Below are 16,041 nucleotides of genomic sequence, written 5' to 3'. Positions count from 1 at the left end.
GCAAAGTTGTGTCCAAGCCCAGGTGCTGTTGCAACCCAGCCAGGTGTGTGCACTGACATGCCAGCCCCCTGCTGCCTCAATGCCCCCCAGACTTTGAGCACTGACAAGCTCAGGAGGGAAGTTGAGGGGCGGCTCTGTCCAGACCTGCAAGCACCCCTCTGCACGAACATCCTAGGTGCCCTAGGCATGTTGATGGCAGTAGGAGGCAGACAGTCTCCTGGGCAGAAAGGGGTGGGTGAAACCCCACCTACAAGCCAGGGATGGCCTGAAGCCTGGGGGCTGGGCTGCCAGTTCCAGGTGGAGTCCTCAGCCCAGAGTGAGAACTTATAGTACTTTTTCCCCTGGCCCACTCCTGGCCACCCATGGACCAATCAGCACACACTTCCTACCTTCTGAGCCCATAAAATCCCAGGACTCAGCTAGACTCAGACAGATGTTGGGACTACTAGGTGCAGGAAGGAGCTACCCACTCTGGGTCAGGTCTCCTCCACTCATCAGGAAGACCTGCCTGCAGTGAGGAGCTACCCTCTGCAGGTCTCCTGTCTGCTGAGAGCTGGACACTCATCAGAAGAACCTACTTGCAGAAAGGAACTACCCCACTTCGGGTCTCCTGAGAGCTGTTCTGTCACTCAATGAAGCTCTCGCCACCTTTCTCACCCTCCAGTTGTCTGTGTACCTCATTCTTCCTGGACACAGGACAAGAACTCAGGACCTGGTGAATAGCAGGAATGAAATAGCTGTAACACAAACAGGGCTGAAACAACCTGCCCCCCAACTCCACTTGCCACGTTGCAGGTGATGAGAAGGAGATAAAAGCTTCAGCCCTTCGGGGAGCCCAGACCTAGGGGTCACATGGCTGTGACACTCTCTTTGGGGCTCTGCAGTTCCTGGTGCCTCCAAGCTTCTGGGCACCACCGCATTCCCCGGTAGTCACAGTGGAAGCCGCTTGCATTATGCCTGGCCCAGCTGCAGCCTCACACAGAGCCAGCACCTGTACCAGCACCTGGAGCTGCCTGCCCCACCACAGCTGGCATGCCTGGCTGTGCGCAGTGACGGGACCCTGCACTTGCTCACACACCCCTTGCTGCTCGGTGCCTGGCTCACCCTTGGCAGGCGTGGGATCGGGGCTGGTACTGTGAGCTGAGCATAGCCTGCCAGGCTGAGTGGGTGGAACAAGCCCAGTGGGCCCAAGCAAAACTCAGGCAAAGGTGCCACCAGTACAAAGGTTTCCAGCTGGAAAAAGCAACACCCTAAGGATCCTGTGACAGAGTTGTATAATCTATGTGCCCAGAGCTCACTGGGTCTCTGGACACCAGTTAGTGAGCTGATCCCCTTAAGACTATTTATCATTTAATAAATTGATTTTCCCAAGGTTTAAACATGGGGTGTCCAGGAGGCAAACAAACCTTGCCTCTCTGCTCATTTAAGTCTATTTGAGCCAGGATTTCAGTTGCTTGCAGCATAAATCATCTTCATCCTTACTGACACCCATGACTTTGGTACCATCTATGTGCCCACAGCATCCAAGTGACTCCTCCAAGTCTTGCCACCACCCTCTCCTGCCCAGGCCACTGCAGGTGCCTCCTAGCTGGAGGCATCATCACTCTGGCTATGTCTGGCCCATTATCCACACTGCAGCCAGGTGATCTTAAAACAAATAAGATTAGGTTACTCTCCTGCTAAAAGCCTCTTGGGAGGTTTATCCAAAGCCCTCCTGTGCTCTTGGGATGAAACCTAGATTCATTTCCTTGGGCCAAAGGGCAAGGCCATTCCACCTCTCACTCTCCGAGCTCTAGCTCCAGTGCCTTGTCAGTTTCTAGAATATGTCAGGCTCCCTCTCAGCTCTGAGGTCGGCTGTCCCCTCTGCCTCCAGCTGCCTTCTTCTCTTTCTTTGCAGAACCACCTATTCATACTTCAGGCCTCAGCTTAAAGATCACCTCTCCAGGAAAGCAGTCATGATATCCCAGGGTCTAGATGGGTCCCTCTGGCAAATGACTGCACAGCAGTGCTTTTCCTTCTTAGCACACATCACAATGGTCAGGAATAACTATTAGTGTAATTACCCGTTTCGTGTCTAGCTAGACTGTGGAGGGGAGAGACGAGGGAGAGACCTAGTCTGCCTTAGTGACCCAGGTATTCCCAGCGTGTGGTACAGGACTGGCCTGGCGTTGGTATAGTGGACACTGCACATGGCTCCCGGGTGTGAGTTCTGCCCCTGGTGAGTCCAGCCAGTGGTTCTCAAAGGGGATAGTACTGCCCCCTAGAGGGATTTTTGGATATTACAAAGCCTTTTTTTCTTTTTCTTTTTTCTTTCTTTTTTTTTTTCTGTCTATCACAATGATTCCTGGCTTTGCTTTTTCCCCTATCATACCGCACCCTACCCCAGCTCCAATCCATCAGAGTCAGCACAGGAAATGGAAATCTGTAGTGGGTGTAACTAATATTTCCATAGGAACATTCCAAGGGACTTCTGCCTTCCCTTGGCTTGTGTACAAGGAAAAGGGTCTCCCCACATCTGTTCTGCAAACCAGAAAAGCAACCACTGGTGATCTGACCCCTGGACACTTTCTGAGGCCTCTTTCTCATCCCAGCCTCCAATTTCCTGGTCTGGCTGATGTTCACTGCCCTGGACTTCTCCATAATCAGATAACTGATCCCTGCAGACTTCATACTGAGGCCTAGTAACTCAATAGGGCTTCCTCCCGAGGGGACACTATCAGGAATTAAGTTCTAATGGAAAGTGTGGCTGAGACCTGACCTCCACTCCCCAATATATGTTCTCCCCTTCATCCACAGAAATTTTCCATAGCACTTTACTTGCGTACATGGTCACCCAAATAAAAACATTTCCCAGCCTCCCTCATAGCTGAAGGTAGCCAGGAGGCTAACTGATGACCAACAGAATATGAGCAGAAGGGCTGTATATAACGGCCTGGATGTGTCCTTAAAGGGAAGGGGCACGCCTCCCTGGCCCCCTTTCCCCTCTGGCAGGAATATAGATAGGGGCGTGCGCCATCATGAACCACGTTGTCAAAGGGAACTTCTGGGGATAACAGAGCAATGAAACAGGAGGAGCTGGGGTCCTGGACAGCCTGTGGGTCAGAGTCTTACCAGCCAGGACTGTCTACATTCAACTATTATGTGAGTGGAGAGACCATCATGCTTATACCAGTGTGTGTTAGGGCTTGTTTACAAACAGCTAGGTCTGCATCCCACCTGAGGCTTCAGGTGAGGGCAGCTCCTCAGGACCCCAGGCTACTCCAGCCCCACTGTAAAGGTGATAGGGCCGGCTTAGGAGACATAGCCTGGAAGGAAGGGCTTGAGGGGCCTGTTTGCAAACTGAGTTTCATGCTTATTGCAGCATTTCAGGGCTGACAGAGGTAAGGGAGACGGGGACTAAAGTGCTCCCACTCACTCCATCCTGTAGTCACTGATGACAGGTGCTGCCTGATGAGCCCAAGGGAGAGGACACTGGCTGTCTTCTCTCCAGAGAGCCCAGGCCCAAGGTCTCCAGGACTGAATGAAATACTGTGTCTCAGAAGCAGTCACTGGTGTTCTTTGGGACACATCCAGCCTACAGACATGTTGTCTTTAATCAGTACAATGTTTTATAACAAAATTGTACCTTAAACATTAGAAGATTTTTCCATATACATCTGAATTTACAGCTTCTCTTGAAAAAAATCAGAGAAGGTGGCATCTGGGCCTAGATTTGCCACCTAACACTGACCATCTGGCACCTGTAAACCAGGTGTCCCCCCTCAGCTCACTCCCAGTAGGCATATATGATGTCCCCTCTGGCTTGATCTCAGTCCACCTGCCATGCTTCTGGAAGTGCGTGAGTTTGTGATCCCTGTCACTTATTTGTGGCCCTACCTTCCTGACCATCGAGGAAGGCATGCTTCTGATCCCCTCTTGCTGCTGGAGTTGGGCCAATTCTCCTTCTCTGACCACATTCTCCTAATGTTAGCTGGTTCTTTGTGTTTCCCAAGACCTAAACATGCGGAGCCCAGGAGGCAAACAAACCTTGCCGCTCTGCTCAATGTCCTCGACCTTGAGAGGAACATTCTATATGAGTTAACAGGACTCCTTCAGGGCATATTTGCCAATGTCCAAAGGCTTCCAGAAGTATAGATGAGGCCTTCTTCCCTCTCCCTTCACATTCATTTAAGAATACGTGTCCGGTGGATATCCCAATCCACCAGCTAGAATTGACAGGGGACCTGTGTGTCCAGCAAGAGGGTAGAACCCACGTGCAGTCCTGGTTCTGGCTACAGCCATGATTAGGGCCTGTCAGGGGAGAAATCCATAGTGGAATCCATAGTGGAAATAGTCCTGGGCTTCTGTGCTGGGCTTCTGTCCTAGGCCACCCTTTCCTAGCGGTGTGACCTGAGGCATGTGATTGGACGTTTCAGTGGCTGTTTCCGCTTCTGTGTAATCAAGAGAACGAGGACATTTTGCAGTGGTGTTGGGAGGATTAAACAAAACACTAGCAACTCCAGCACAGCACACATCCACAATAGATGTGAATGCTCTGTCTGCTAACATCCCATGCTAGTGGACAAATCTGGAAAGAGACTAGTATGCAGGAAGTAGAGAAAGAAAGTGAGTTTGGCCTGGGGAGAGGGACTGAAGAGGTTTGTGGGCTACTGGGGTGTCACCAGAGGAATATTTGTTCCCGGAAAGAGAAAGTACCCCAGTGAGGGCCACTGCCAGCCATCAGGCAGGTGGCCAAATGCTTTCACCTCAGAAGGGACTGCTCTAGGAGGGGCAGCCAGAGAAGACAGGCCCAGTGTCCCTAGGGGCAGACAGATGGCCACCCACCACTCAGCCTGTTGTGTCCAGCCTGGCAGGACAGTGGATGGACAAACAAAGCTGAGGATAGACTTGACCAAGCAAAAAAGACATTGATGGATGTATACAATTATTTCTTAGTACATGTACAATATATGTTAACAATAATGATTATCAAAATAAATTTATGTAAAATTATATGTAATAATAATTATTATAGTTAACATTTATTGCTTGCCTGGCTGTTCGAAGTGCTTTATATGGACTAACACATAAACTCTCCAGAATCATTCCTCTAAAGCAGGTACAAGCTCCTGTTATCAACACTTTACAGATAAGGAAACTGACACAGAACGGTTAAGTAACTTGCCCAAAGCCACACAGCTGGAAAGTGGCAGACCTGGGATCCCGAGTTCAAGATGCAGACAGTCCTTCTCTCCCTCTTGTTCAATGCTGTTATCCCACTGGACTGTGACTCAGGCTGCCAGCTAGCCACTCTTCTGAGCCCCCACCCAACTTTTACTTTCTCCTAGACTGGCTAAGCTTGGGATCCACAGTTACACGACCCCCTCCCTGGAAGTTCCAGAGCACCTGCCACACCCACCACAGGTTGCCCACCTCAGTGCCACGTGACCATTGCCCTGGTCTTGGCTTATCAGAATCTAGGCAGCCACCATAGCCCTGTCAGAGCTGTGAGCTGGCCCGGAATGAGGGTACTGCCTGGAGGGAGCATCCTGCATCAACTGGTGACTGATTGGTCCCATCAGATATAGAGAGGGTGAAGCAGAGAACAAGGGCCCCCTGAGATAAGAAAGCATCTGCAAGACTGGAACATAAGGGCTGAGGATGTCTGTGCTTGGGTGAGCGAACAGCAGTAAGGACCATGCACGTGATGTGGCAGGATGAGAGAAGTCAAAGTGCAGACTGAGGGGGGCATCAGAGTCTCAGCCAGGCCTGGATTCAAGTCCTGTCCCTCCACCTTTTCTTGCTTGTCTTTGGTAAATCCAAGCTAAAGCCAGAGGTAGATAGTAGAGTGGTTAAATCTGGGGATATTGTGGGGGCTCAGGAGCCAGATACTTAGACTCGAATCATAACCCCACCACTTACCAGTGTATAACCTCAGGCAACTTACTTAACCTCTTCATGTCTCAGTTTCCTTATCTGTAGAACAGGAGTGATGACAGTTGCTACCACACATGCTTGCTAAGGGGACTGAGGTGTATGTGTCTACATGTAAGTGCCTGGTACAAATTATAACTGGGTCATGATGTAGCTTATATTAACGTTCTAGTTAGAACAGTATCTGCCATAAAATAACCATGGTGTCAGTTAAACAGATCTCTTTCATAGGACTGTTGGTGGGATTTTAAAGAAACACCATCTGACAATGGTATGCTTTTGTGCTTAGCAAATGTCCATTCCCTCTCTTTGTGAGGAACACGCATTTGAAACCCCAGAATCCTCCATCTTTTGGTCAATTGTTTCACACTGTGCTCCTGCAGCCCTGCACTCCCCCTACTCTGACTCAGCCTCTTGCTGGGGACCCCAGGCACCGCCCTCCCTGGCTGGCTCAGGTCCGAGTGCCCTGGGTGTGGGCAGCACATGGTATGCTCTCCACAGCACTTTCTTATTCATGCGCCAAGGATGCTGAGAACAACAGAGGGCACTGATGAGGGGTTGGGGGTGGGGACGCTGTGGCCACTAGGTGACCTTGGCCAGGCTCCTGCACTTCTCTGGGCCAATATCCTCGTCTTTAACGGGGGATAATATCCCTGCCCTTTGCCTCACAAAGCTTCTGTGAGCTTGAAATGAATGTCTGCGTGCACAAAGGGGCTGAAAGTGTGGCTACAGGGCATTATAATCATGTAACCAAAGGAGGGGCTTTATGGGACAACAGATGAAGAGCCTCGGAAGAGCAGACCCAGCCCAGCTGGGGAGGAAAGGCTTCCCAGACTGGTGTTTTGCTTTGAGCTGCATCCCTGAGACCAAAGTCTTCTGTGTAATCATTCACCAAGCTGACCCTGCCAGGGAGGAGGAGAGTGAGCAGGCCTGAATGTCATGGGGAGGCCAAATTTGGACATGGGTTAGGCGCTTGGCTAATGCGGGAGGTGAAATGTGGCCAGGGGCTGGGGGAGGGGAGGGACTGCATTCCCCAGGACGGCCTGGCGGTTTCAGTGATGACTAGGGGTGGGGGCTCCAGTCAGTCTCTTCCTAGGCTCAGGGGCTCATGACGGATTGGCACAGAAAATGTACTTCCTTTTCCCAAGGTGAGCTGTGTGCTCTGGGCCCTGGAAAGGGGGAGCCTACCCCGAAGAGTCAGGCAGCAGGCAAAAGGCAGGTGGGTGGGGGGAGAGGGTCCAGCCAGGGATGTGTAAATGGGAGGATGCAGGATGGGGGGAACTGCTCCACACACAGGCCCTTGGGGCTGAAATAACAAAAGCCACACCAGCGGCACTTCCTGTACTTCTGGGGTTAGAAAGTGCCTGCCATCTATTATTCATTCTTTCCTTTCTCCAACCAGAGGTCTGAGCCTAGCCTGGGTGAGGGACCATGAGGTAGGAGCCTGGTGTATTGAGTGTATGGGGATGCAGAGGCGGTATGTGGTCAGGGAAGGTGGAAGAAAATCTGGTTCAGGCTGAGTGGAAGCCAGAGACAAAGCCCCTGACAGCAGGGGCTGCTGCAGCTGAGTGTACATGTGTGCACCTGGGGAGGGCACCATTCACAAAGCCTACTCAGCCCCCAGGTTCGGGGGCTATAAATGGGAAAGAGGTGCTGGGGTGGGAGGAGGCTGCTTCACCCACAGAGTGCCTGTCCTCCCTCCCCTCCATTAAGGGGCTTTTTACAGTATGAATGGTGTCCCCTGGAGTTGTGCAACAGGAGCCCAGAGCCCTCAACCAGGCTACTAAACAGGGCCACTGACCTGACCTGCCCAGAGCTGAGGATGCAGAGAGGAAGCATGAAAGACTCCCATGTCCTCCCTGCTGGAAACACCCGGATAAAGCTCATTTCCAGAGGCCATGCAGGAAACTGATTGAGAGCAGGTCAAAGCAGCATGTTAGAAGAAAAAGCACAGCTGGAGTGCTGCCACCACCCCTTTGGCCCCTGCTCTTGGTGCACGCTGCTTTCCAGGCCTCAGGACCATTCACCAACTCCTCCTTGAGCTCTGCTCTGGTCCAACAAATCCAGAAGCCCTGAATCTCACACCCGGGAGAGTGTACTCATGACATGACCCCCTGCACATGCTGAGCTGGACACAGGGCCTGTGCTTTCAGAGCTTCTATTCCTTGGAACATCACAGGTGTTCCAACGCTCCAGGCTGTGCATGTGCTTGGGATCATATGTGCAGATGGCATCTGTGAACAGGTGTATCCAGGAGCTTGTGGAACTGAAAGGGAATGTCTGTGCTGAATGGCCAGAAACCAACTAATGCTATGATTTCTGGAAGCCTGGGATGTAGTTAGAAGTCAGATCTCTGGGGAGAAGGGGAGTGGCAGGTAGTGGAGGCTGAGAGGAAAACCCGCAGGCTGGGTGGGAGGTTCACACTCTTTCCCCCTAGTTCTTCTCCCCCAGTATGGTTCCAAGCCCAAAGACCCAGCTGTGTAGATCCTAGCTCTGCTTGGTCCTGAAGGGTTCCTGGAGAGCAGACAGGGCCCATCCCTCAGCTCCTGGAGGAAAAGTCAAGTCATAACTCTATGAAGGTCCTCCTGTGGGAGGTCCCAATCTGATAGGGGAGTAGCTTTCCTGCTCAAGGAGGCCTCACTCTGATGACAGAAACCAGATATGAACCCACCTCCCTCCATCTACTGGTCCGTTGGGGGCAGGGGTTGGGGGCAGAGAAAGTCTCTAAAGGTTGGTGCTGTGACAGCTGTGCCCAGCTGCTAAATTTCCCCCATCCTGTAAAAGGGTAGGGTGCCTCCGCCTCCAGTGGCTGCCAGCCTGCCAGGCCAGCCTCTGAGAGAGAGCAAAGGGCCAGGAAAGCAGCCAGGCACAGACCAGGGCGGGAAGAGAGCTGGGTTATAAATAGGCCTGGGACCAGGCCTTCGGGGAGAAGGAGGAGAGCCCTGCAGTACAGCGCTTCGCCGCCTGCAACGCGGAAAGACCTCTTTTCAGAGATCCCGAAAAGGTGAGAGGAGAGATGCTGGTCCCACTTTCCTGGCCTACCTCAGTGCCAACCCGGGCTGAGCTTCCAGGAGAAGCACCAGTCAGGCACATCTCTCCTTCCAGCCTCAGTTTCCCTCTGAGTCGCCCTCTGCAGACCTGTGTCGTTGCAACACTCAACGTCAGTCTGGTGGGGCCAGAAAGTCTCCTGTCTCTCAGCTCCAGGTGCTCTCCAAGGTTGAGAGCTGCGGCGTCACCTCCTCTACCCAACCCCGACCCCCGGCGGGGGCGGCCGGCCCCTCCTACCTGCAAACACCGCAGAGCAGTAAGCATCGCTGATGTCGGTGTCAGGCGTGTGGACGTTCTCAGCATAGAGGATGAAGACCCTCAGCATGCCTGGTGCGTGTAGGGCCCCGCGCGCCCAGGGCGCAAAGAGGGCTCGGAAAGGTCGGGAGGGCCGAGGCCCCGCTTGTGGGTCCCCTAGCTGGAGAGGGTTGGCTGGGCGAGGTCGGCTCGGATCTCTGGCTCCTGGCTCAGAGCTGTTGCTCTTAAAGGGGAACGGGCCACCCCCGGCTGCTCCAGTGGGCTAGGCTGGGTACCCACCCACGCTGGGCTCACCACGCTTGTCAGTCGGCGTTCCGAGAACAGGGGCTTCTGCTCATCTTCCACCCCCGCCGCCCTTCCCCAGCTCCGACGAGCTGTAATCTAATGCTCCGGCTGCGGAGTCTCCCAATGACACGGCATTTTGCACCTGGCTGGGCGGCGGCCGCGATGACCGGGGGCTGGACCAGGGCTCCGGGCGCCCGGCGTAGCCCAGATCTCGCTCTTGGACAGGAGAAGGGCTCGGCTCCTCCCCCGAGCTTCCACCCCTGGCTGAGCGCTGCGCCAAGTCGGTTGCCTCCTTCCGCCTCGGGGATTGGAGCAGTCTCTCCAGAACCCAACCCAACCGCCCGGGTAGGACGGGGGATCCTGGGGAGGCTCTTTCCGTAAGAGAAGCCTGGAGCTGAGAATTTCATTGACAAGCAAGGCAGCTGTCTTAAAAACTGTGTCCCCTTTTTCTGGCTTTGAAAGCAGCACATGCCATTTTAAAACAAAAAGCATAAAGAAAGAAATCTCTGGTTCTGAAAAAAATAGTATATGAACATTTGGGTATTTGGCAGCCCAGGCTTTCTCCTTTGAATGTATATACACATGTAAACTGCAGTATTTATTATGTATCTGAGTGTAGAATGCAGTCTGTGTCCCACGTTTTCATGTAACATCTTGCATCATTCAAAAATTATTCATAAAGAATATTTTCAGTAACTATATAATTGTCTGTCATATGAAAGCACTAGATTCACAAACTTTCTCTTCTTTCACATTTAGGCTCTCCCCAGATTCTATTATAATAGTGAGAAAGAGAGTTTCTTTTTAATAAAAAAATAGATATAAACTCATCTTAGCCCCCCTCCCTCGCCGCCCAGTTCTTCAGATTAGATTCTAAGGTCATAGGATATGACTTTTTTTAGGTTCTAGTACCTATTGCTAAACTGCCTTCCTGCAGATATGTAGATCCACACTCCCGGCAGCCGTGACTCACCTTCTAAAGAGGGCCAGTTGGATGGGTGTGCAGCTGTCAGCAAAACTCCCACAGCAGCCCATGGGGGCAGCAGACACACCCAGGGCAGGATGGGCTGGCCGCTGACAGGTGGCTGATTTTTCCCCATAGGGAGATACCAGAAAAGAGCAACACTCCCCAAAAAGGTCTATAATTTCAAGGTTAGGGTAGCAAACATTTCCTGTGGTCACTCAGGGTCCTTCTGTAGTGATCTATGCCTTCTTTTCTTTGCATTTAGCACAATGTATGGTGGGGAGAGGAAGAGGAAGGGGGAAGCTGAAATTCAATCATTCATTTAATGGGAATGTATCAAGTTCTAAAATAAGTCAGGCCCTGTCCTGGGTGGGGGACACAGTGGTGGGCACAAGTGACACAGTCCATGTTATGGGCTGAATTAGGTCCCCTCAAAATTTCTGTGTGAAAGGCAACTCCAGTACCTTGGAATGTGATTCTACTTAGAGATAGAGCCTTTAAAGAGGTGAACAAGTTAAAGTGAGGTCATTAGGGTCATCCAATCTGACCAGTGCCCTTATAAAAAGAGGAAATTTAGATACAAAGACAAAGCAGGGATGCACACACACAGAGAAAGGGCCATGGGAAGACACAGGGAAAAGGCGGCCATCTGCAAGCCAAGAAGAGAGGCCTCAGAAGAAACCAAGCCTGCTGACTACACCTTGATCTTGGACTTCCAGCCTCCAGAACTGTGAGAAATAAATTTCTGTTATTTAAGACCCCCAGTCTGCAGTACTTTGTTATGACAGCCCTAGCAAACGAGTAGAGTCCCTAACCTCAAAGAGCTTCCAGTTCAGTGAGTGAAACTGAGTTATGGAATAAACACGTCAGTCACATACCATTACAAATATGTAAGCACCATAAAAGACAGAAAATGTGGGAGTGTGAGAACAGAGAGCAGGGAGTCCTCATCGAGTGCCCAGGACAATAAGAGCTATTTGAGATAAGATCTGAAGGCCAGCTAGGAGTTCACTGGGCAGGACTGAGGTCGGGGCAAGAAAGAGAGTATTCCAGAGAGAAAGAAGGAAGCGCTCTGTGTCAAGGTCATGGGAGGAGAGGAGTGTAGATTAAGGGGTTGTGGGATGGGGCAGGCAGGCTGGAGGGCACCATGCAGGGCGTGGGGGAAGCTTCCTGAGGCCTGCTAAGTCTAGAGGAGTGGCAGGATCTGATTTACGTCTCAAAAGCTCCCTTTGGCTGCCCTTGGAGAACACAGTGCAAGGGATCAGAGTGGAAGTGAAGAGTTAAAAGCTACGGCAGAGGGTCAGGGTGAGAGTTTATGGTGACTTGGACCAAGGTTGTGAAAAGGGGGATGGCGCAAAGTAAGGCAAAGCTAGGAGGAAGAAAGGAAATTCTGCAAGAGCTGGTGAAGCAATCAAGTTTCCCACTACAGAACTTGGCCATTATGTGTTGCTGGAGAAAACAGCTTTGGCTTGGATGTGGTAATTGATTGACTCATTCATTCATTCATTTACCAACATTTATTGGTACCTTCTCTGTGGCAAGCACTTTTCAGATTCAAGTTTTAGAGAAAGACACCAAGGAGGGAGTAAAATTTAATTGCTTTGGGAAGAAGGGCAGGAGGCCCTGTTGATGTAGGGAAAGCCCAAATTATGGTCTATTTTTGAAGAAGTACAGTTTGGCTCTATTCAGATGTATAAAGTAACATGAACCTGCTCTGTGGCAGAGCTAAAATTGGACCTAAGAAGTGACTAGCTGCTTGCAAATATGGTGTGGCTACAGTGATTTGAAAAGAGCCAGTTTTCCTTATAGGTTAAACACCTTCCTCGCTACTTTATTCATACAGAAGGCTGTCTTCAAACTTTTTCTGTCTGTGCAGAAATAAACCTCTAGTGAGCATGTCTGCCCCCAAATTGTAGGACACATTTGGGGTATCTTCTCTATTTAAAAGAACCACTTTCTCTGAGACTACCCAACCTGAATCAATCACATTATCTCCCAAAAATGTGGAATTGGGACTGAGAGAAGCTAGCTTCTGTGTGGCTGGAGCTGAGATGAATAAAATGGGAGGTTCAGAGGGGGCCCCGTGCATGGAGAAGTGGAGAAAGTTCCGCAGTCAGAGAAAAAGAGATCACATGTAGGGGGCGAGGTGGGGAAACCAAGACCCAGAAAGAGAGCCTTCTGGTTGTTGTTCCTGGCTCTCATTCCTTGAGTTTCCCTGCCTGTGAGTGCTGAGATACCTCTTGTCATGGATATTTGTCCTTTCTGGCTTCCAGCTTTTAATCTCCCTCTTCCGAAAACATCCTTTTCCCACCCCTCATGAGTGGTCTTGGTGGGCAGAAGTGCCTGCCTTTTTTCTGGAAGCTTCAGAGCTAGGGCCTCCCTCTCTGTGTCACTGGGCAGTGTGGCCCAGGCTCAGACAGTTGGATGCTGTCTCCCAAGACTTCAGACAAGTTATTGAGCTTCAGGAAGTCAGACATGGCAGCTGCCATGTGACAGCAAATGACCAGGTATGGCGCCTGCTGTCCAAGTCCTGTTCATAACCAAAGCCAAGTTCTCCAACCTCCCTCCATTCTGTGAGCCCACCAGAGCTCTTCTGAAATCCTCTCTTGTTTCAGATATCCAGGCTTGGCTGCTGTAGCTAGCAGCCAGGGATCCAGACCAACATGTCCAGTGTCTTTATAGTGAGTTGTTGCACATTTTACTTAGGGTAACTTGAAGCACAATTCTTTTTATTTTTTTTAGAGACAGTCTCCTTCTGTCACCCAGGCTGGAGCACAGTGGCAAAATAGCTCACTGCAACCTCCAACTCCTGAGCATGAAGCACAGTTCTGTTTCTTGCTATAAAAGAACAAGTTCTTGTGGCCCTGGTGACGACACTTTGATCTTGAGTTTCTGGCCTGCCAAACTGTGATAATAAATTTGTTTTTAAGCCACCATGGTTGTGACAATTGGTTAGAGCAGCCACAGGAAACGAACACACCAAGGCTTTGTCAACACAACCAACCTGTTAAAGAGGGCTGGTTTTCAGGCCACTTTTACTACTTTACTGTTTCAGGACAGAAACAAAGGGGAGGGAGGTGGCTCTCCAATTTCACTGAGAAACTAAGGGACAAGTTTGATACTATTTTCCAACAGAAAATAGAAAAAACAAACAACAACAACAACAAAAAAAACAGAAGAGATTTTTCACCAAAGAAGTAATGTGAACACACTACATTATTTCTATGTTCTCTGTCTTCTGCCAAAACCACAGATCCTTGCAAAGCTTGCTAAGAACCATAGACCCTGGTAACAGCCTGGTCATCTCATCTGCTTCCCCTAAGAAGAAAAACTCATGGTAGTCTCAGAGAGTTTCAATTCCCCAAGAATCTACCATAATAAACAGTAAACAATAAATAGAAACTATTTTCTGTTCAGGCATGGCTGCTGACACAATGGAAAGGAGTGAGCTCAGCATGAAGGTGCAGGGGTTTCTGAAAGCCCTCATTCCCCTTGTGCAGGGTGTGAAGAGCAGCCTATCTCCTGAGCTGCAAGAGCACAGCTCTAGGACTAATGTGAACAGGTCAGCCCGTGTGCACAGTTCTCCTTTTGGATTTAGTTCAGAGGGTGAGGAGTCTCTAGAGAGCATGAGGGAAAGCCTACACACATAGTGATTGTTAGAAGAGCCACTCTTTCTTCTTGAGCTGGGACATTCATCTCCTGCTTTTGGACATCACAGCTGAGCTCCTGGTGGCCACCCCACCTCCATTCCCAACGTGTGACCTTTTCTGATTCTCCAACACGCAAATGGCATATTGTAGGACTTCTTGGCTTCCATAATAGCATGAGTCAAATCCCGTAATAAATAGAGATTTATTTACTCTGTTTCTGCTTCATTTTACTCTCTCTGTACACATACACCTCCTATTGGTTGCTCCTCTGTAGAACCCTGATTAATACACACACAGAAGGCTTCTGAGAAGTGAGGGAGATCCAAACCTGAGAAGTGAGGGCAGTAAGACGAAGGAACAGGAGTTCAACTTCTTCCCAAAGTAGGGTTATCTCATCTTCTGGAAGAGGCCACAACATCCCACAGGATGCAGCAATCCTAGCAAATGCGAGGAAACCTGTTCTAGGCTCCAGCAGTGAGAAGAGTCACGTGCTGGTGATGGCTGGTTCCTGGCTAGGGTACAAAATGAAGGCACGGGCAGAGCTGATGCAGGCAAAAAGAGCAGGTTTGAGTGTCCCTATTGCATGTCTCAGGGAAAAGAGGGGCCAGAAAGCTTTCTGCAGCTCACACCCCAAAGGACTCCTGTTGATTCATGGGAAGACATCACCAGAAAAGGCCTAAAGAACATCTTTAGGAGTTAAGAGGGCAACAAATGTCTCACTTTGTTTCCCTCTTGGCTGACAGCCAGGACTTTGGAAAAGGGGCACCAAGAGAAGTGAATATTTGACTTATTAGTGTTTTTTGTTGTTGTTGTTGTTTATAGAGACAGGGTTTCGCCATATTGCCCAGGCTGGTCTTGAACTCCTGGGCTCAAGCAATCCTGCCTCGGCTTCTCAAGTGCTGGGATTACAGATGTGAGCCACTGCGACTGGCCTAGTGTTTCTTAAAGTACTATGAATCTAAAGGTCTCCTCCATCAGAATCTTCTTGTAAAAAATGGAGACACCTGGGTCCCCCTCCACTCCCAGACCTACTCAATCAAAATCTCTGGGAATGGCCCAGGAATCTGGCTTTTAAAAGTTCTCACTTATTCTTATGCAGACCAAAAACCAGGAACCACTGACTTAGGTTGTGTCAAAGAATAGACTTCAGCTCTTTGGATCATAACCTAAAATGCCAGATGAATACACTCTTGAATCTGAATGGAGTACATTTCACAATGATTGAGAAGACTGTCTGAAAATTGGCTTTAAGTGAAAAAAGGAGGACTCGGGAGGCAGAGGGAAAGACAGTGGAAAGGTAATATTCAGCTAAAAACTGTAAGACCAGTAGGACAAGACGAGAACAATGACAGTAGTGTAAAAAGACGACGCTAGAGTCAGACCACGTGGATTCACATCTTAGCTTTCTTTACCTACTAGCCGTATGGCCTTGGGCAAGTGATCTTACCTTCCCGGCTTGGTTTCTTTATCTGTAAAATGAGAACTATAGAAATGCCTGCCTCATAAAAGAAATGCTTAACATACATTATGGTGTTAAATATTAGCTAATATTACTATTATTGGAATGTGTGACTAGTATTTTATAGGATTAAAACTTTAGAAATGAAGCCACAAATAATGTTTACGATCTCTGACATCTATAAAATGTTGGAATCATTTGAGGTTTTAACAACAGAGGTATTGAAAATGGTGAAAGATACTTCTTGTTCAAAGAAGAGTTACTACCAGGGGAAAGAGAGTTCTGCAGATCAAGAAGACATATGCCTGCATGGAAATCCTTACCAAGACTCATGCAAGAGAGTCTCTAGTTGAGGACAAGGAGAGATAATCTGAAGAGTATGATCAATGGAGGTGCATGGGCAAGCTGAGGTGGTGAGAGACTTCCACTCTCTGGACATTTGGGGAAGTTACATTAGCTCAAATATA

General features: G+C 49.7%; 1 protein-coding gene and 1 long non-coding RNA gene across 8 annotated transcripts in view; one reads left to right on the top strand and one right to left on the bottom strand.

Moving 5' to 3' along the window:
- Positions 1 to 9,724, bottom strand: part of DYSF (dysferlin) — a 231,439-nt gene extending 221,715 nt beyond the window's left edge. For all 7 annotated transcript variants that reach the window (XM_021924954.2, XM_021924952.2, XM_021924957.2 and 4 more), the window contains exon 1: positions 9,199 to 9,724. In XM_021924954.2, the coding sequence (XP_021780646.2) occupies positions 9,199 to 9,286 (88 nt within the window). In that variant the 5' untranslated portion in view covers positions 9,287 to 9,724. The remainder of the gene's footprint in view (positions 1 to 9,198) is intronic.
- On the top strand, positions 7,726 to 10,200 carry LOC103877053. Its single transcript, XR_636597.3, has 3 exons — positions 7,726 to 8,917; positions 9,112 to 9,291; positions 9,581 to 10,200. It is a non-coding gene; the product is annotated as an uncharacterized LOC103877053 (long non-coding RNA).
- Positions 10,201 to 16,041: the final 5,841 nt, after the last annotated feature.

This window comes from Papio anubis, chromosome 14 (genome assembly GCF_008728515.1).
Source record: "Papio anubis isolate 15944 chromosome 14, Panubis1.0, whole genome shotgun sequence".
Taxonomy (NCBI): Eukaryota; Metazoa; Chordata; class Mammalia; order Primates; family Cercopithecidae; genus Papio; species Papio anubis.
Note: the sequence above shows the minus strand (reverse complement) of the source record. Positions and strands in the feature narration are given on the sequence as shown.